Raw genomic sequence first — 20,641 nt, forward strand, 5'->3', positions numbered from 1 at the left:
CAACGATTAATTTAATTTTCATTCATGATAGGACCCCAAACGTGCAATTGAATAAAACTGATTATACCATTTATTAATGAAAAAACAACGATCGCTTCTATAAATTGCATAATGTAATTCATGGTACTTTATGCGGTATGTAAATGGACTATTCGTGGTCGGAAGAAAGAAAGCCATTTCATCTATTGCGATCAACCTGAAAAAAAGCGTTCGTGGAACACGTCAACATGCTCCACACTCTATTTATCTTCTTGGTTTCACCAATTGAACGATGAATGAAGATGCGAAACATTTACGAGAACCGTTTTAATTGCCCCTTTGGTTATCTGTGTTAGCAACAGTTCAAATTATGGTCACTTTTCATTCACCTATATTCGAATTTAGTGTGAACATTTAACTTTATATCGCATACGGTATTGCTTCAAGATTATTTAATACCAAACTAACGACTGGCTGACTGATTGTCGTACAGCGACGAACACCATTCTCGAGTGTTGCTCAGATGATCGACACAGACGTATGTGGTCAAGGGCGGAATGGGGTTGATTTCGCCTTTCCATTGCCAACTGGAGAAGGACTGCATTATAATCACGCATTCATAACACTTCTAGAACTCAACGCATCGTGAACAATAGGTAGATGGAAACTGTTATCTAAAGGCAATGACTATCTGACCATTCAATTAGAAGCAAATTTGAAAGCCAAAATTCATAAGAATTAACGAAGCCCTTTTCAAGATCGCACATACACCATTGCAATGCATTGTTCAAAGGTAAACTAGGAAAACGTGCGAAAAAACTGGAATAGACGCGTGAAAAAAGTTCCTTTCGTTTTTACTTTGGGTTCTACAATGTATCCATCCAGGCAAAACTCTGGCTTGATGGCCAGTTACCACACACGCGCACAGTAGCTGCTAGCCAGCCAAGCAATATATGTTACTGGGTTAAGCATGCAAAAGAAGGGGGAAAAACTGGTGAAGATGCAAACTAATTGGTGTTTTAAGCCGATTTTAGACAGCTGTTAATGGTGGTCGAGAAGGCCCATTTGATTCGCTTAGGTGGCGGTCTTGGCGCTTGTGATCTGCAGAACAGCATGTAATTTATGTTTTCTATACCTCAGTTGATTTTTTTGGCTCAGAGGCGGACTCTTTGGCTATCCAACGGTGTCAACTTGCGAACATAATTGGATTTTTGTGGTTGTATTACCAGTTAATCTATTTTAGGATTTTTTCTTTTTGTTGCTAATTCGGTACTCGTGCATGCGAATCGATTTTTGTATTTGCTACACCACTGTTCGTAGATATTTGTAATCTGAGTACAATCACTTCTGAGAATCATTGTCACAGTTATTTATAGTATATAAATAAATTTAAATATTTATTAATATTCTAGTAGAAATGGGATTTCCGATTGAAAGCCAATATTCACACTATTTCAATGGAATAGATTCTATCAACACTCATCAGCTGATGAAAGAAAACGGCTTACGACAAAGTGATTTCACCGCCTTTATTGCAATACGTAGCATTTTCTTTCAGAACAGCTATGACAGACTATGCGGATTCCCGGATAAACTGATACGATTAATCAAGGCGACGATGGATCGAGTGATGTGCGTAGTTCGAGTAACAGGGACACTCTCGAGTCCCTTCGAATCTCGCAGAGGGTTACGGCAAGGTGATGGTCTTTCGGGCTTGCTGTTCAACATTGCTTTAGAGGGTGTAATTAGGAGAGCGGGGATAAACACGACTGGAACGATTTTCACGAAGTCCGTTCAGCTGCTTGGTTTCGCTGATGATATTGATATTATAGCTCGTAAATTTGATATGATGGTGGAAACGTACATCCAACTAAAAGCCAGACATATCTCTCTCTCTCTCTCTCTCTCTCTTCTTGGCGTAACGTCCTTATTGGGGCAAAGCCTGCTTCTCAGCATAGTGTTCCATGAGCACTTTCACAGTTATTAACTGAGAGCTACCTCTGCCAATGACCAGACATATGGGATATGCATTAATGTGTCGAAAACAAAGTACATAATGGCAAAGGGCTCCTGGAGGGAATCACCGCGCCCGCCACCCCAAATTTCTATCGCCGGTGATGAAATCGAGGCGGTTTAAGAATTCGTGTACTTGGGTTCACTGGTGACCGCCGACAACGACACCAGCAGAGAAATTCAGAGACGCATTGTGACAGGAAATCGAGCTTACTATGGACTCCGCAGAACTCTACGATCGAACAAAATTCGTCATCACACGAAGTCAACTATATCCCTTTCGTGACGAACCAGCACAATTGTGCTGTAGAGCGGTAACAGTTTTGCATATTTTTTCATCTGTTTAGACTTTGTTTCATGTGATGTAAACTGTTTCTATAATTGAGCCATTACTCATACTTGTTTGTGTTTAAACAAACTTTTGTTTACTTTGCCAGTGAGATTTACCACGACAAGGTAAACAAAAAGTGAACAAAAGCCGTAAAACATGAACAAGTTTCATCTGTCGCATATTTTTCATTTCCGATTTACTTATCTAGGTAGTTAAAATAATTGTTGTTTTGTTGTGAAATCTTGGAGTTCTGGAGAGCCAAAGTTGAGCCATTTGTATGGAGATTTCACTTCTTTGCGCTCCGTCACGAAAGGGATATACAAAACGCTGATTAGATCGGTAGTCATCTATAGGTACGAAGCATGGACCCTACGTGCATAGGACCAGCGCGCCCTTGGAGTTTTTGAACGGAAGGTGTTGCGTACCATCTACGGCGGAGTGCAGATGGAAGACGGGACTTGGAGTAGGCGAATGAACCACGAGCTGCATCAGCTGCTGAGAGAACCAACCACACCGCGAAAACCGGGAGGCTATGGTGGACGGGTCATGTCATCAAAATGTCGAATAGCGACCAGATTAAAATGGTTCTCGAGAGTCTTCCGACCGGTACAAGAAGACATGGTGCGCAGCGAGCTAGGTGGGTCGACCAAGTGGAGGACGATCTGCGAACCCTATGCAGAGTGCGGAACAGGAAATAAACAGCCATGGACCAAGTGGAATGGAGACGGCTACTATGTACAGCAGAGGCCACCCTGATCGGTAAGGTAAGGTAAGCATTTTCTTTCAGCACAGCCTTCGCTAAAGTTACCCTGCAGAAGATGGGTTCGCAAATCGAATCTGATTGAAGGATTGTAGATCTTCGACACAATCGACATCGGAACTTATGTACCGTGGCGCAAACATCAACTCTGACCGTTGCACAGTGGGCAAAACCGACCCAAAAAAACGGATCTTTTAACGACGCTGGTTTCGGTACGTGAAGTTGACCATTTCTGACGTAAAAAATACGAGAAATCGATTGGTGCTAAATTCATTCACCGCACAGCACGGGAAGTGGTCCATTTTGCCCCATTTAGCCCTTTTTTCATACAAGAAGAGAGTCAAAATGTACTTTCAAACAACAAGCACGACTGTAGATCGTTGAAAATAGCTGCACGTATAATTAGAGATTCATAGCAATCATAAAAATATATTAAAGATCCTTTCAAATGCTTATTTTGCCCCATATGCCCCTACAACTGCCGGAAATTGGATTTTTAATGTTACTGATTTGAAGTTGATATTTTTGGCATAAACAAAAAGCGCTAAATCTATTATAACCAGAATCAGATTTGTCCAATTTGCCCCATTTTGCCCTATTTTCATAGAAAAAGGAGATTTAAAACGTATTTATAAGAAACAGATACTGCTAAGGAACGTTAAAATTAGTTTTTGGTGCAATTGGCAGCTAACAGTAATCATACTCGTATATGAAAGATCTTTTCCCTATTTTACCCTACATGCCTCAAAAACTGCTGGATGATATCATTTTTTGTATTGTTTTGTAACATCACTCTACATCATGGTTGCAACATGAAGTCATTTTTGATACATACAAATACGGTTTATCGATTAGCTTTAGAATCACGGGAGGGTACAAACAGCTGTCCATTTTACCCCAATTCACCCTGATTTTTTGCCATCTCATGAATAAGGGGCTGTCCATAAACCACGTGGTCATTTTTTTGGGACTTTTCGACCCCCCCCCCCCCCCGCGTGGTCATTAGTCCATAAAAAAATTTTTATTTGTCCATACAAAATGGTCATTGGCCGAACCCCCCCCCCCCTTATGACCACGTGGTTTATGGACAGCCCCTAAATTGATTTATCGTATTTGCTTATGTCCGAATCAATCGACTTCTGGTACTGAAAACAATGTAATCAAAAGGAGAGTTATAATATATGACTTTTTTCCAATTCTTGCTTTTGGTGGGGAACTGAGGGCATAATAAGCATTAATCTTTATCTTAATATGTGGCAAATATGCTCAGAATTGATTAAATGTAGCATATTTAATATATACATATTGGTACTTAAAGACGGCCTATTTAATCAGTTTTGTTTATATTTGGCACATTTTATAAAATACTTATTATACCTTAATTCCCCATGAGAAACTAAAATTATAGAAAAAGTCGTATATATGACTGTTTTTTCGATTACATCGGTTTCAGCACCAATGAGAATAAGGGAAATTAATTTATTAATTCAATTAATTTGTTTATTGGCCTATAATTCATTACATAAAAAAGCAGAGCAAATTGGGGTATAATGGACATCTGTTTGTACCATTCAGAGAATGATTCTAGTATTAATCAATAAACCGCATTCGTATATATCAAAAATGATCTCATTTATGTTTTGCAATCAGTGATATTGCAAAACCATACAAAATATGTTATTATCCAGCAGGTTTTGGGGCATGTAGGGTAAAATAGGGAAAAGATCTTTCATATACGCGCATAATAACTGTTAGCTGCCAATTGCACCTAAAACTAATGTTCCTAGTAGTATCTGTTTCTTATGAATTCATTTGAAATCTCCTTCTATGAAAATAGGGCAAAATGGGGCAAATTGGACAAATCTCGAAGATGATTCTGGCGATAATAGATATATCGCTTTTTGTTTATGCCAAAAAAATCAACTTCAAATCAGTTACATTGAAAATCTATTTATAATTAGGTTAAAGTGTGAATTTCCGGCAGTTGTAGGGGCATATGGGGCAAAATAAGCATTTGAAAGGATCTTTATTGTCTTTTTATGATTGCTATGATCCTCTAATTATATCTGCAGCTATTTTCAACGATCTACAGTCGTGCTTGTTGTTTGAAAGTACATTTTGATTCAATTTTTGTATGAAAAAAGGTCAAAATGGGGCAAAATGGACCACTTCCCATGCCGTGCGGTGAATGAATTTAGCACCAATCGATTTCTCGATTTTTTTACGTCAGAAATGGTCAACTTCACGTACCGAAACCAGCGGCGTTAAAAGATCCGTTTTTTGGGTCGATTTTTCCCACTGTGCGTTGGTGATGGACAGTTTGCTCCCCAAACTCTACATCTTCAACAATGTTCTGTATCGATGACCGCTTCGATACGAATATCTTGATCGTGATTTTGATCGATATTACAGGCCTCGATACTTGCAATGACCTCGACATTCGACGATTACACAGCGTAACAAAAATTAACTTTAGGTCTGTCTCAACCTCAAGAGCAAGCTTATGTGTCTCTGGCAGATTTTGGGCCGCTGAATCTGAATCCGGGCTCAGATTTGCTCCAGCACGTCACAATTTTGAGCTATACCTCAATGTATAGGGCAAAATATGCGATTTTGGGCGTTTTTGACTGCAAGTCATCAAGTATGGAAATATTTTTTTAACCAATCAAAGGAAAAGTTGATCAATTAACATCTAAATTAACGACTCATGCGAAATATTTTGTTTTACCAAATCGAATTTGATAGCTTTAATCGATTTATGTTAGGTACGATATTTCCATTGGCCATCAGTTGCTCCTAAATTTTCGGCTTCATGCGAAAACACTGCACGCATTCGTAGAAAACCTGTCTTGCGAGATTCCTGGCTCTCGTTGGCCAGAAGCGCTCTTGAACTGTCGTGACTATCTGCTGTTGACTAGCGTGGGTGTATGTGCGGTGGTAATAGACGACGACGATTCTCGTGAGGGGATGCTGATGGTCAAGTATGTATGGATGTTTCCTGCTGTATCCGAAACAGCCACGTTCTTCAACCGGCCGCCAACGCACAGTACGCCTGCAACTAGCTGAAGATCGAGGCTCAATGTTCTAGATCTAGAGGAATCCTGCACCTGTCCATGTCAAGAGATGTCCGCGAATTCCTGTAGAAATCTTTCCCTCTGCGATAGCTTCGCCAGTTCTTTGACTGTGTCTTCGTACTCCTGGGAAGTGATTCTTCTGACAGAACCGATTCACTGGCAACGAATTCCACTTGAACCGTCGAATGTGAACAGTCAGCCGAACTAAATCCACCACTAACGAAGACCGATGATCTCACTAGGGAAACATGGCGGGGAGGGCCGCGACAATCGTTTTCTCCTCCAAGTCTGCCTGATTGAGACTGCCCTCGTTGATCTGTGCTGAATTGGGTCAGAACTGGTTGTCCAACATCAACCATTTCGGTCCGTGAATCCATCGTACTGGGCTGGACTCATTCCTCGAGATGTAATGTGCTGGATTTCTCGAGCACGATTCGCTGCAAAATCGCAGGTGCCGATGAAAGCCAGCAGACGACAAATTCTCGAGCACAGCCACCCGAGATTTAGAGGTCTGTAGTTGAATTGACACGTTCCCATCTGCTGTCATGGTACTCACGTACACGCATGCGCCGTATGCCTTGTTCAACGCGTCGCAGAACCCATACATCTCAATCGTTTCGGTGATACGACTCGTTCCAACTCTTCGGAGAACTGCAATCCTGCCTATGCCAGCTAGATTTCGCCTGTACTCACTTTACTGCTCTTGAAGCTGGGAGCTAAGCGGTTCATCCCACTCACAGTCGTGCTTCCAGAGATCCAGGAGATAGATCTTCGCTTGGATGATCACCAGACCCATAAGTTCTAACGGGTCGATTAATGGAGATGCATCAGACAAGTTGCAACGTTCCGTAATCTCCGCAGTCTCATTGCAAGCTGACGAACTGAATCGGTAGCAATCCGTGCTAGGCTCCCACGTCAAGCCTATCGTTTTCACGAAAGCGGTAGATGAATCTTAACCTAATTTACAGCTCTCTTTTGTCCACTAGAGCGTTACAAGAGCGATCCAATTGCATAACTTTGTGTGGCGTCTAAATGTATTCTTTTCTAATTCAACTATATTGAACTGGTATCTTTATGCTGCTTTCAATTTTCTACCCTGTCCACGGCAGTATGATGAGCACAATGATGTTGTTTGTGTGACTGTTGTTCCTTTTCCAGAGTTGCGCATCGCCGATATCCTAATTTCCGGTTCCGTTAGAGAGGGTTCTTCAACGTAGTGCATCCAATCGACTGGAAAGCCTGCAGTTCGGACTTTGGCCCGTAGTAGCTGCTTTCTAAGTCCTGCCGCACCTTGTCATTCTGCTCAACGAGCGTTTCTTCGTCGCCATCGCCATCCTCCATCGCATCCTCCAAAAGCAGCTCGACTTGCATTCGGGTCTTGAGAAACTTACTGAACAATTTGTCCAACGCTTCCAGCCTAACGCTCACTTGTCCTGCATCTCGCTTAGTTTGGAAACCACTGATTAACTATTGAATTCCTTCCAGCGATTTCAGCTGTTGCTCCTGCTTGTTAAGCGTTTGGAAGTCACGCAAGCTCCCGAAAGGCCACGAAAGAGGGGCGGGGTGTGTGAGCGATCAATTGTATCACCAAATATTCCCCGTGCTCCACATTAATCATCACTCTACCACCGTAGCAGGTAGTCGCTTTGAATAAAAGATCACCAGAACTTATTCAGGAGGATGCTTGTTAATCTCTAGCTGATATCCGTACATATATTGTGCAAATGTAAGTAGCAAGCTCTCTTTTGGGATAAAATTTGAATGCTGTTCTCTGACGTCAAACTTTCCTAAATTGATTAAATCATTTTACCAGGAGACTGACGAACAGTTGCTGATGGTACAGCTTAACATACTCTAACATTCATGAACAGTGTCGGCCGTTTATTTCAAGAAAGCAATTTAGGATTTTATCTTGCTTCGATCACATAAATGTGTTAGACCGTGTTCATGGAATCCAGATAATCGTTGCAACAGCAAACACGCGTTAGTTCCCTTAAACAAACGGCTACTCGTTGCTCACTGAAGCCTAGCTGACCAATGGGCAAAAAGATAGAGATGCTGGCTGATGTGCCAAAGTTGCATTTATCACCGTGGCGTAAGCTCTTCATCGGCGCTAGGTGGGGGATTAGCGGAAAAATAGAGCAGGAATTATTGACGCTTGGTGGCTTGGCAACATGCAAGATGATGAAGAACTCAGCCAGGCAAGATTGAACAAACTTTCACGATGTAAAGCTCCCGCCACGGCTCGGCTATCCTCATGGGCTTAGATCCAGATGATGTAGGCTACTTTCGTCGTAAAGATAAAAATTACCGCTCGTTATAAATACTCAGGCAAAAGTAAATAACTATTTTGCTTAATTGCATTGTTGGGGCAACAATCAAGCTATTTTTTGTGCTAGATATTCATTGATTAGCTTTGCTTTGAGCAGTTTGCCAGTAGCCGCGATGTACTTCCCCCTCTCCATTATAGCCCACTTAATTAGGGCCCTTTTTTTCTTCGCAGTTCAGCACTTTCCACTTCATTTTCAGCCAACAGTAACATCAACACAGCACTATCTGTAGAAGGAATACACCCAGTACACTTGAGAACGATTATATAATTTCGATCTAAGCGATTAACGCAGCTGGGTGGATAATTGTGTATACATTTATGTTTTCGCTTTCTTTTGCAAAACTGCTTCAATGATGTTGACAATAGTTTTGAGTAGCAAAACCAATCTACCTCTAGTATGTACTATTATTGGAAAACATTTGGCGGAAGCGAAATCCCTTGCAAAACACAGCTGGTTCAGGTTCACATAGTTTTTTAATGCCTTCTAGCAGATCTTACAGAAACGTTTAATGCACCCAACTTGATAATGGAGAGAGCAATTTATTGATTTTGTAATTCAATTACCTGCACTTGACTACTATTGAACCGTTTCAGGTTCGTATATCATTCACATCCCTCATTATGACTAATTTTCTGAAACCATTCCCCTTTTTTCTGGCGTCAGAGAAGCACGTGTGCAAACGGTGAATGGGCTCAGGTGTAAACAAAGTGTGAATGGTATTGACCTTGCCGTCTGGCTTTGCGTGAGGTTCATTTCACGAGAAATTGTTCGAGCACAGGTTTAATTCTTCGTTCCAATTACATGTGTGGTGGTTGGTGTGGCAAAATGCTAAGCGTGGAAGCTGGGCAAGGGATACTTCAAACAAAGTGAGATGAATACGAAAAAATGGAGAAAGAAGAGCATAACGTACCGTCCAAGCAAAGGTAGTCATAGGGTCTAGGACAATTTGGGCAGGGGGCCTTTTTCGGGCTCTTTACATTATACTTAGTCAATTGTTTAACAGTTGACTTATTTTTTTGTACGAGGTGAGCAACGAACAGTTATGCACAAACTGTTATGTCAATTGGTATGAATTTTAGTTACAGTGAAAATTGCCTAAAATAGGTCTCCCTGCCCAAACGGCCCCAGGACCCAGACCATCTACCCTTTAGATAGTTTGCTCCTGTAATTAGGAGACGGCAGCTTACGGCACGCGTGATACCAAATTTACACACCATATAAGCAATTGAAAACTTACGTTACTTCTTAAGTGCTGTACATTTTGAGGAGGTGAAACACATGCTGGTTCTGTTCGCTTTGACTTGTAATGAAATACTAAGAATCTCCATCCAACTATTTACATGAACAATGAGAGGTTATGGAGGCGCGTGGTAGTTGCAACAATCATGATAGATTGATACCAGATAACCAGCGCTAAATCGTTCAAATTTCAAACGATCTATTCAAAAGTTAGAAAGTTGTACAAATTCCGTTCTGATCATTTCAAATGTAAAAAGTCACCATTCCCACTATTCCTTTCTACTACACCAGTAAAGGTTAAGATCTCATCTGCTTGCATCTGAAGAAAACTTCAAATATAATGTAACCAACCACTTGGGCAGTGGCCGGTATTTTGGGCACTCTTCGCTATAACTCAGTCAATTCCAAACTGATTGACTTAAAATTTTGTACACGGCTAAATACAATACGTATCTCATCGCGTTTCAAAAATTGTTTGCCCCCCCCCCCCAATAATTTTACCAATTTGGCGCGTCTGCTCCCTCCTCTCTACATATGCAGCTCATGTACAAGCTCATGTACATTCATATGTTCGTTCAGCCATCGCTAGAACCACAAACGTTTTCCTTCCTTTCAACTTCCTCTGCACAGTATCTATCACATAACGCCTACGAGTTATGTAATCGGACTGTGCCGCACATCCTCAGAATAATAAAACACAAAATTATATCACCCTACGCCTGGCATCCATGCACCAATGTGTGAGCCCTCTTCCAACCATATCCTACCTGCACTCAGACATCCACATGAATTTGTGCAGACGCAGAGGTATATTCGGTCTGATGTATATACACATGATTGCAACCATCACTTCCTTCCCCTTCTGCGCATTGACCTGCAACCTAAGGTGGCAGGCGCCATTGTCGAAGATCACCAACGCTCACACACTGAAGATGCCTGCTAATCTCCGGCAGACATCTCATTGGTTCCTTTTCTGAGCGTAGCTGGTTTTGCGATACCGGAGTTGCATCTACGGGCGGATAATCAAGCTCAAGGGCATTTAATTGATAAATTTCCTTATAATACGACTCTTTGCCTGCAACACGTTGGAGCTTATTTGGCTAAAAACATCATCTTGCTTTACATATATGATACTTTGTATTGAATATTCAATTAAACTTTTTTTCTATCCTCTTTTCTTTCCAGAAATCAACATGATCCACCGAGTTGTAGTACTTTGCCTTCTGGCACATCTAATGGCCAACTCCCTTTTGGCAGCTCCAGTGGAACGTTCGCAACTTCTTTCATCCATCCAGGAAATCCAACGGAAATATGCATCGATGGAAACTGAAGAGTCTCCATCGAAGGAGAAAATCGGCTCCGAGCTCGAGAATGTAAACGATAGCAAACCGGAGGTAGACGTGGACAATATCGAAAACATGGAATCCACAGTGGAAAGCGTTGAAAACCAGCTACCTAAAGAGCCACTGCGGAAGGGCAAGCTATTGAAATCCAAACTTGTAGAAGATCTCACAGCTCAGGGTACCCAACGAAAGAACAAAATGTTTGGGTTTTACGGCTACTACCCTCAACCGACGTATCCTCAACCGATGGCCTATCCATCGTACTATCCTCTGGAATACTATGATGACTATGTTCCGCTGGAAAGCTACCCAAACATGAACTCTCTGGTCAACTATCAAAACTACCAGCAGAACATGGCCGCTTATCAAAACATGGCAGCTCTCCAAAATCTGAACAATTTCCAGCTACCAAATGTTGCTCCAACCAACATTCCCAGTTTGAACAATATGGATAACAACCAGGCATCTCAGGATTACCAGAATCTTGCACAATATTCCAACGGTGAAAACATGGACGAGGAAGAAATTCTCTCACGTACGAACCAAGGTGTTCGCCGTCGCCCAAATCAGAAGAACTCCCCAATCTATTACATTCGACTGCCCCCAACTCCATACATGTTTGTCCCTGGGCTTGGATACATCTCGCAACCTCCCACCATCCAGCCAATGACTCCTGCTGTCCCTCAGTATCCACAGTTGGCTCCCCCTGTTAACATGAGTCCTTTCTATAATGTACCAATCAATTTTGTGTCCAACGGTAAACCCTCAGGAATCTACCAATGGAGTGGAGCGCCATCTCCCGCCCCCATGCCTCAGCCAGCATACGCTCTTCCATACCCTGTGGCAAGACCACCACCAGCCCGCCCTGCTTTCAGGCCAAATCCCTTCGTGCAGGACTCAAAGATCACCCATCTGAAGGGTCCATTCATCTTCAACGGCAGACCTGAGGAGATCTTCCTGCTTCAGAACTCGATCAACCCATTCTTCCAAGCTCCAATCAACCCGATTAGTCCGATTGGTGGCTACTACTAAGATGTGATAATGCTCGATTGTATGACAACGAATTACTAAGCAAGATTGGTGCTGCTCGTAAATGCTTGGATTACTGCCCCACATGGATGAGAGTTTAATGAGACAGTAATGCAAGTATGTGCAGTCAGGTTGGTTTCACGTAGCGTATCTTAGCGTGAATTTGGTTATATTCGTCTCGTATTATGATCTATTCTATATTTCTTTTAAGAAATTGCTATTTCCCAGTAACGACTTTATTTATTGTGTACGTTCTATTCTGGATTTAGTAATTGATATACCTAGTATTTATACTAAATGGTTTATATGTATATTAATCAGCTCTAAAATGCTGCAAAGCTTCTCAAAAAAGCTCGTCGTTGATAGAACAAGTGGAAACGAAACCATCATTATTGCATGCAACATCTTCGCTATTCAACTACTCGGAATGAACCAAAAATAAGCACCGCTATGTGAAGCTTTACACCATTGCACCAAGCTTGCTTCCCAGTGCCTCAAATTAATTGTAAAGCTTGCGCCGTATGATTTACACCGTAGCACATCTGATGTCTTTCACGATCCATCTTCTCTCTTCCTGCTCTCTTCTCAAGCGGTCATACGCGTGTTGGAACGGATTTACCTTAAGGATGATATTGAGCACAATATTGTATGCAATAAACTTACGATAAGACTCTCCACAACTTGATGAGATGTTTCCTGCAAGCGCACAAATCTAGACTATGTTGCGCAACATTTTTGTGCGACTTGACAAACATATCATTGACTTGCTGCATTTCCTAACTTATTAACTTAACGACAAAGCGTAGCTTAGCGTATGCATTCATGTATTTATATAGGTTTAATCATCGCTTCGGATTGTTCACATACGTTAGGACGAATTCTATCGATAGTTTTGTACTTCACTGCAATCCATTAGGAAAATTAAACACTTCATTATAAATCGAGCTCAATTTATAATATTAGATAATCATACAGCAATCGAGTATGCAATTAGTTACACAAATGATTTGGAGCTAGTGCGACAAATTCGAACAACTAGTATTTAATACAAAGTAGTAGTGCTAAACGATAGGCATTATAGTTGAAAAAGAGTTAGCCGATAAGATTTGCAGAACTTGTCAAAATAACAAAATGGAATTTTATATCAATGTTAATACTATCAATATTAATATATTATTATATTATTATTATTTTCATTATTGAATCCTGTTTCGGAAATGTTCAAAATTGTTTTTGAATTGTATTAAGAGTAAAATAAGCAATCATTATTTTAGAACTTTGGAATTGCCAGCAAAATGTTTCAAACACAAATGCATAGCTTGAGTCCAACTAAGTAAGAAGAAAAAACGTAGTATTGTAGTAAATAGGTGAACAACAAATTGTACTGATTACGTGTAGAAAATAAAAGTAGTCTTCAAATATGTGCTTTCGTTGTTTCTATTGAGAAAAATCCCAGATTATTTTGATGTCGAACTTTCATATCCACATTTGTAGCCAGAATCTCACAAAGCATTACTAACTTTTTAGAATCAATGGTGAAAATATCATTTTGACATATCTAGATTCAATTATACCTCAAGATTCAATTGGCATTTTTCAAAGATAATCGATGACATTGATCTTACATATTAAAGTGAAAGTGTTTTTCGTGAATTTCTAGATGTAGCTATAGGGGCTGTCCATAAACCACGTGGTCATGAGGGGGGGGGGGGGTTCGGCCAATGACCATTTTGTATGGACAAATAAAAAAAATTGTATGGACAAATGACCACGCGGGGGGGGGGGTTTTTTTTTTTTTTTTTTTAATCCGTGTCGGGTATTTCCATCACTGCGACCAGTTTTTTGATCTATTGTGACATATGCCCCTGATAAGTTTTATTATAGCTATGTATATCAAGATGACGTACCACTATTGTGAGTGATCGCCATCGTTTGATTAATAGCATTAACCCAGCACGGTTCGACATTTCGAATGAACTGCACTACCGTACTGGGTGTTGTTCTCCAAATGTCAGAGGGTTCTAACAGCCCCTTGACGAAGAACTTACGTCTTGTTGTAAAGAGTGCCGGACAGTGGCACAGTAGATGTTCCGAGTCTTCTTTATCTGTGCCGCAAAAGCGACACATATCATCTTGAAGTTTTCCCATAAGCTTCAAGTGATATCGGCTCGGACAATGACCTGTTATAAGCCCAGTATATACGCTTAGATCTTTTTTGGAAAGATCCAGTATTTTACAAGTCTTAGAAACATTTGGAATAATAAATCGCCTTGCTTGTCTTGCTATACAAGTGTTTTTCCAATTGTTCGTCACTTTCGAATGTTCTCTTATTTTGAACTCCATTCGCAAAGCACAGGCAGATAGCCCACAAAAAGGTTCGGGCCCTATGAACTGAAGAGATGATCCAAGCCTTGCTAATTCATCGGCTCTTTCATTTCCATCAATTCCACAATGGCCAGGAACCCAATATAAGTTGACCTGATTACGACAGGACAGATCTTGAAGTGATTTAATGCACTCCCAAACATGTTTTGATGTACATACCGCTGACTTCAAAGCATTTAGTGCTGCTTGACTGTCAGACAATATGCATATATTTGAATGCCTATAGTTTCTTTGCAAACATATATTAGAGCATTCTAAAATTGCTTGAATTTCCGCCTGGAATACAGTTGGATACTTTCCCATGGGTATCGACAGGTTTATCCCTGGGCCAGTTACTCCTGCTCCCACTTTGTTGTTCAATTTTGAACCGTCTGTATAAAAAATAATCGATCCTGGTCGAAATTCTGGACCACCGACTCGCCACGAAATTCGATCAGGGTCATAAACTTTAAACATACGGTCAAAATTGTACTTTTTCTCCATCCAGTCTTCGTTGTTCATAACTATGGAGTTTATGCCAAAAGTTTTTAGAATACTAAGATGCCCATTAAGGTCACCTTCCAAGAGGTTCGTAGATCTTTTGATTCTTAGAGCGCTCTTTTCAGCTTCAAATTGTATAAATTGATGTAATGGAAGCATGTGTAATAAAGCATCCAATGCCAATGAAGGAGTGCTTCTCAATGCTCCAGTTATTGAGAGAGTCGCTAGTCTTTGTAATCTTCCTAGTTTTCTCTGAGCGACGGATTCTGTGGTTTTCTGCCACCAGACCAGTGAGGCATAGGTGATCCTGGGTCTCACGATTGCCGAAAAGATCCAATAAATCATTTTCGGTTTCAATCCCCACTGCTTGCCAAATGTTTTTTTGCTTATCCAAAGAGCATTTGTCGCTTTTGTGATTATCTGCTCTAGGTGTGAATTCCAATTCAGTTTGCTGTCAAGGACTACTCCGAGGTACTTGACTGTATTTGAAAGATCTATAGATATGCCTTTCAGGTATAAATTATTTATAGAAAATTTTCTCCTCTTTGTAAATGGTACAATAGTAGTTTTTGAAGGATTTACATTCAATCCTTCCCTATCACACCACGATGAGATACAATTTAGAGCAGTTTGCATTCTGTTTGCGATGATTTGGTCATATTTCCCACGAACTATTATGGTATTGTATTGGGGGGGGGGGGGTTGAAAAGGCTCAAAAAAATGACCACGTGGTTTATGGACAGCCCCATATATGTCAAAACGACATTTTAAGCACTGATTATAACCTGGCAAGCCTCAGCATAATTTTGCATCCATTCAATTTCCAAACATTTTGAGTAAACATTAGTATGGAAATGCGATATTCAAACTAAAACAAATTGATGTGAATCTTACTGATAGGCCTGATCGTCATTGATTCACTGGGATGGGCAGTAGGTATACTAGCGCCATAATAGTGCAAATATCTCAATCCGAAACAAACTGGTCTTCTCAAACCTATAGGCATTGCGTCTTGCAAGCTGTGTCATTCTAACAATTCCAGCATGGTTGGCATGTTGCAGTTCCATAACTTAAACTATGGAATTGCCACTCCTTCTTGATATAGAAAAAAGTCGTCATGAATTTTCAAATCTTCATGATTTGTAAAAATATCGACAAAACGTCCCTCTACCTACTGTTTAGGCCATCGGTTTTTTCATGTATGGAAAAAACTTGCTTAAGGAACTCAACTTCTTCACATCAACTCAACTTGCTGTTCATTGGCCCGCCATTTTCTCTGTAGTTCAAGTGCGATTTAGGAGAGCATGAAAGTAACGGAATCCCACTTGTCCGCCGCCGTAAACATCCTTTCAGCAATGTGGTCCGGAGTTGTATGTCTACCGCATATCTCCTGCACTGCATAATCGACCATTGCTTCACGAAGACTGGGCATTCAAAGAGCACATGCTCCGCAGTCTGCGCATGCTGGACATGTGGGGGAACCTGCAGGTCCAAATCTAATCTATTCTTATCTAATCTCACACTAACGCAGCCATTACTTGAATGCATCCTGGACAGTGAATCAAAATTCAACCATCGCGGAACTGTAATTACAATGTCACAACCTGTATTTGTTGCGGCAATCCACCCAAAGCAACATAAGTTTTCCCAACTTGAAAATAACAGGATTAATATCGTACACCACGAGTTTAGAGATTTGCGGTAACTTCGAGTCGGTCAACACTGCAAACCTGCTGAAGATCTATCATCAAACAATTTCGACTTTGGGTTAGTAATAATTGATTATTCACGAGTTGAAAAGTACGCAAAAAGTTCAGCTTCCGTTTTGTCTGCAACAAAAATTTTCGAGATCATGTCGTTATCTGTTACCAGTAGGGATTAAGAGTAATCGTCACGCCTTCTTTGTTGCTTGTTTTGTGTCTCTTTTGTCTGACAATTCTCGTCGCTGATCCTGGAAAATGAACACTTTTCAAGTCTAACTTTATTCTTGTCCAAGAAGGCCTGGCCGAGCAGCATGTATTGAAAGATTTCAACATAGTCAATATTTGAAAACTTTCAACACCTTGAAATCGAGGAGAACGATGGAAGCGTGGATCTCCCGTACCAAACGCTTCCAGATAACGATATCGATATCACAAGTTTACAAAATAAAACGAAAGTCGTGAACTTCTGTCAACGACTTAAATTTTTGAAGCACAATTTAGTGCTGATTTCGAAACCGACCTTCAAAAAATTTAAAGTAGAACAGTTTTTGAGTTTTAGCTCAATATCGAGTTTTGTAACATTTCAAAATATGTAATTTACTAAAATTCAAATATATTGCGTTTTGTTCATCCAATTTTAAATGTTTTTCCATAAATTAAAAGCTGAATACAATACCATTCGATCATCTGAATACAAATTTTGCGTCAGATTGATGAAATTCAAGATATTGGCAAGTTTTAGGGACGATCTTCTTAAATTTTAGCAAAATTCCCAAAATTTTTTGAAGAAATGTATTTTTTTTAATAAGAAAAAAACAACTTAAAAATTCTTTCTCGACGTTTATTTGACATATCATATGTAGGCGAGTTACAGTAAAAATTTCAGCTCAATCGGAGCATTGATTACGGAGAATGAGATGTTTGAAGTGAGCGACTTTGCTTAAATATAGAACAAAAATCGATTTCAAATCATCAACCTTGTATGGGAAGTCGAAAAAATTTCCGCTCTACTGTAATTTTTTTCCTTCGCGTTTTCGAACTCAGGGCATGATTCTACACCAAAAATGATCATCAGCTTACCGAGTTCAAAAATGCTGTAAACTAGTGTATTTAAACATGTTCCCATGTATTAATATGGTGATGTATACGATGATTTGCCAAAAAATATTGATTTGTGCGCCAGGAATGATGGTGGTAAGATTCACTGAAAAGAGAATAAAGTATTAAGTAATTAATACTGAATAAGGCATAAGTGATACGCTTGTTACAGTTTTTATTATTTTTTTACAATAAAATTACCTGAATCCCCCTGAAACAAAACTTAACTTAACTTAGCTTAGCAACAAAGCATAAATTAAAACATAAACAAAAAATACATCAAATTTTAATCTGGTAAGCTACCACTTTAGGCAGTAAAATAAATAGAAAGATTAAAATTTTATGCAATGTGGTAGATTTTACCTGGTGTGTATCAGCGGAGAACACCCAACGGCTGCAGGTCTTCAGCAATAGATGCCTGCAGTATATAATTCATGCATAGTGGCCTCTACAACGTGGAGCTCTATCGTCGATGTCACCAAAAGCCGGTAGCGACAGAAATTCGGGAGCGAAAGTGGAGGTGGGTCGGCCACAAATAGACGACTGCACCGCCCGCTGAAAGTTCACTCGGGCAGCGAATTTTGACACCACAGCGGGGTCGACTCTCAACAACTTCTACCCAGCTGAAAATTTGTTTAATTTATTGTATCTAGTTTTCGTGATAAAGTTGCAAAAATATGGGCTAGTGTAGTAATCCTACATTATAGAGATCTGCGGAGGCGGCCATTGTAAGCCAATCGTGCAGAAAGAACTGTCAAAGTGTGAGCCAAATGAACAGGCTGATCGTTCGTAAGAAGGCGTCGATTGAACGGTATTGCAATCCGAACCGAACTAAATAAATTAAAATTATTTATTTTTAATATCGAGAAATTGACGGTATATGTAAGTTTAGTAAAAAGATAGAATTTAATTAATTCTGCTTTCAAAAGCTCAAACTTATGACGAAACTTTTGTTGCTGCACTTCTCGAAAAAACTTTCATTGCTGCTTCTTGCTTTAGTTCTGCCGATATGTTTAGCTTAACACTTTGCAATAAATTTCAGATTTCATCGATTGCTCCGCTATTTTTTTCAAAATTTTGAAAAAAAAATTTTTATCATAATTAGAAAATGTAAACAAAACAACTTGAACCACTACGAAGTCACGCACAAAGTTTGAACATCTAGCTTTGCAGCAAGTGTTGGCAGCTGATGCAAACAAAATGAACAGCGTTGCCGAATCGACATATGTAATTTCCGCTTATCTCTATGTAGAGGATTTCTAGGCTAATGCATTAACTATATGCATATCACAGACAAACAGACGTAACTCTTAGAGGAAATTCATTTAAAACTTTTGGCCGGTGTCATTTTCATGAGCACACTGCCACCTGTAGGTAGAACCGCGCGCGACACTGTCGGCCATGATGGATTTTGATTTGACGTTTTGCTGATATGCACACTAATACACAAATTGCCTGTAATTTTCGTTTGCATCATTCAGCAACGTGTACACTGGCAAACGTCAAAGCGATCGAACACTAGCGCATCTGGTGGAACGATCGCGCAAATCAAATGAAATTTGAACTGATCGTTAAATGCATGTGCCAAGCCGTTTTGAAGAGTGTTACGTCTGTTTGTCTGTGTGCATATGCATCACTTTAAAGACAAGGTATTTAGAGTACATTGCTAAAAATATCTAGAACACCGTTTTTTAGAACCGTTGAACGGATTTGGATTAAAATGCATCACGCTGTTGACAACCTCTGAACAATTAGCGTGATGGATTTTCATCCAAATCCGTTCAACGGTTCTAAAAACGGTGCTCTAGAAATTTTGAGCTATGTATGTACTCCAAATACCTTGTCCTTAAATAAAACGTCATCCAAGAAACCAAAGAAAAAAATATCAGTACATCTAGGTAATGCATCTCTGAGTAGTTGTTGAGAGTCGACCCCGCTGTGCTGTCAAAAATTTTCAGGCTCAGTGAACTCAATGTTCATCGGTGCAGTCGTCTATCTGCAAGCAAGCGTTAGACTGGAACCCAGCAGGACATCGTAGCAGAGGCAGACTCAGAGGCTCATGGCGGCGCACCCTTAAATAATGAAATCAAGCAAGTCGACAGAAAGTTGACCTGGCCACAGGTCAAGGCGATGGCTGGTAATCGCCCAGGATGGGAATCTTTCACCACCGTGGGTGCCCAGGACTGAAAGTAAGTAAGTAGGTAGATTTTACACCGTAACGCACCGTTCTAAGGTGATCTACCCACGTTACAGGACGGGGAGCATGCGGGTCCAAATCAGTACAGATACCACCTAAAGAACCCATAGCCGCTCTTCCTTGCATGCGTCGACCGCGCTCCTCTCTTCGCCCAGATTTGGTAAGAATTACATAACTGTAACTGAAGTGTAACCAAAAATCTGCGCTATTCTATAAAATAACATGACATTGACTCATGTGCAACTAAAAACATGCGCTGCCATATGTCTTGTGGGACATATGCGCTGCATGAGCAATGAAGGAATCGCCAATAATCCCGGTGGTTATCTATGCAAGCTGGGATGCCACCCGAGGGTTGACACAGGCCCCTATGGGGACTGAGCTCAGAGCCGGATCAGCGCTAATCAGGAGTGTTCATCTGAACCTAATTCCACCCAGTTATTTGCCTATTATGAACCCAATATACAAACTTCTTGACGGCGGCTCTTTAATAGTGTAACACTATTAGTGTTACAATTTACCATTTACCATTTTGTGTATTCGGTTCAAATCAAAACTTTTAAAACTCAAACTTGTATTTTTTGGTCCTTAATTGTGGCAAGTTTTTCGTGACTAGTGCACTGCTGTGATGTTGATGACAAGAAGATTACACAAGTTTACAAAATAAAACGAAAGTC

General features: G+C 40.3%; 1 protein-coding gene across 2 annotated transcripts in view; it reads left to right on the plus strand.

Annotated features, from left to right (window-relative positions):
* LOC109419486 (uncharacterized) overlaps nucleotides 1–13,522 on the plus strand; it is a 361,628-nt gene extending 348,106 nt beyond the window's left edge. For both annotated transcript variants that reach the window (XM_062846012.1, XM_062846011.1), the window contains one exon: nucleotides 10,915–13,522. In XM_062846012.1, coding sequence (XP_062701996.1) covers nucleotides 10,923–12,104 — 1,182 coding nt within the window. In that variant the 5' untranslated portion in view covers nucleotides 10,915–10,922 and the 3' untranslated portion in view covers nucleotides 12,105–13,522. The remainder of the gene's footprint in view (nucleotides 1–10,914) is intronic.
* The last annotated feature ends 7,119 nt before the right edge of the window (nucleotides 13,523–20,641 follow it).

This window comes from Aedes albopictus, chromosome 1, assembly GCF_035046485.1.
Source record: "Aedes albopictus strain Foshan chromosome 1, AalbF5, whole genome shotgun sequence".
In the NCBI taxonomy this organism is placed as follows: Eukaryota; Metazoa; Arthropoda; class Insecta; order Diptera; family Culicidae; genus Aedes; species Aedes albopictus.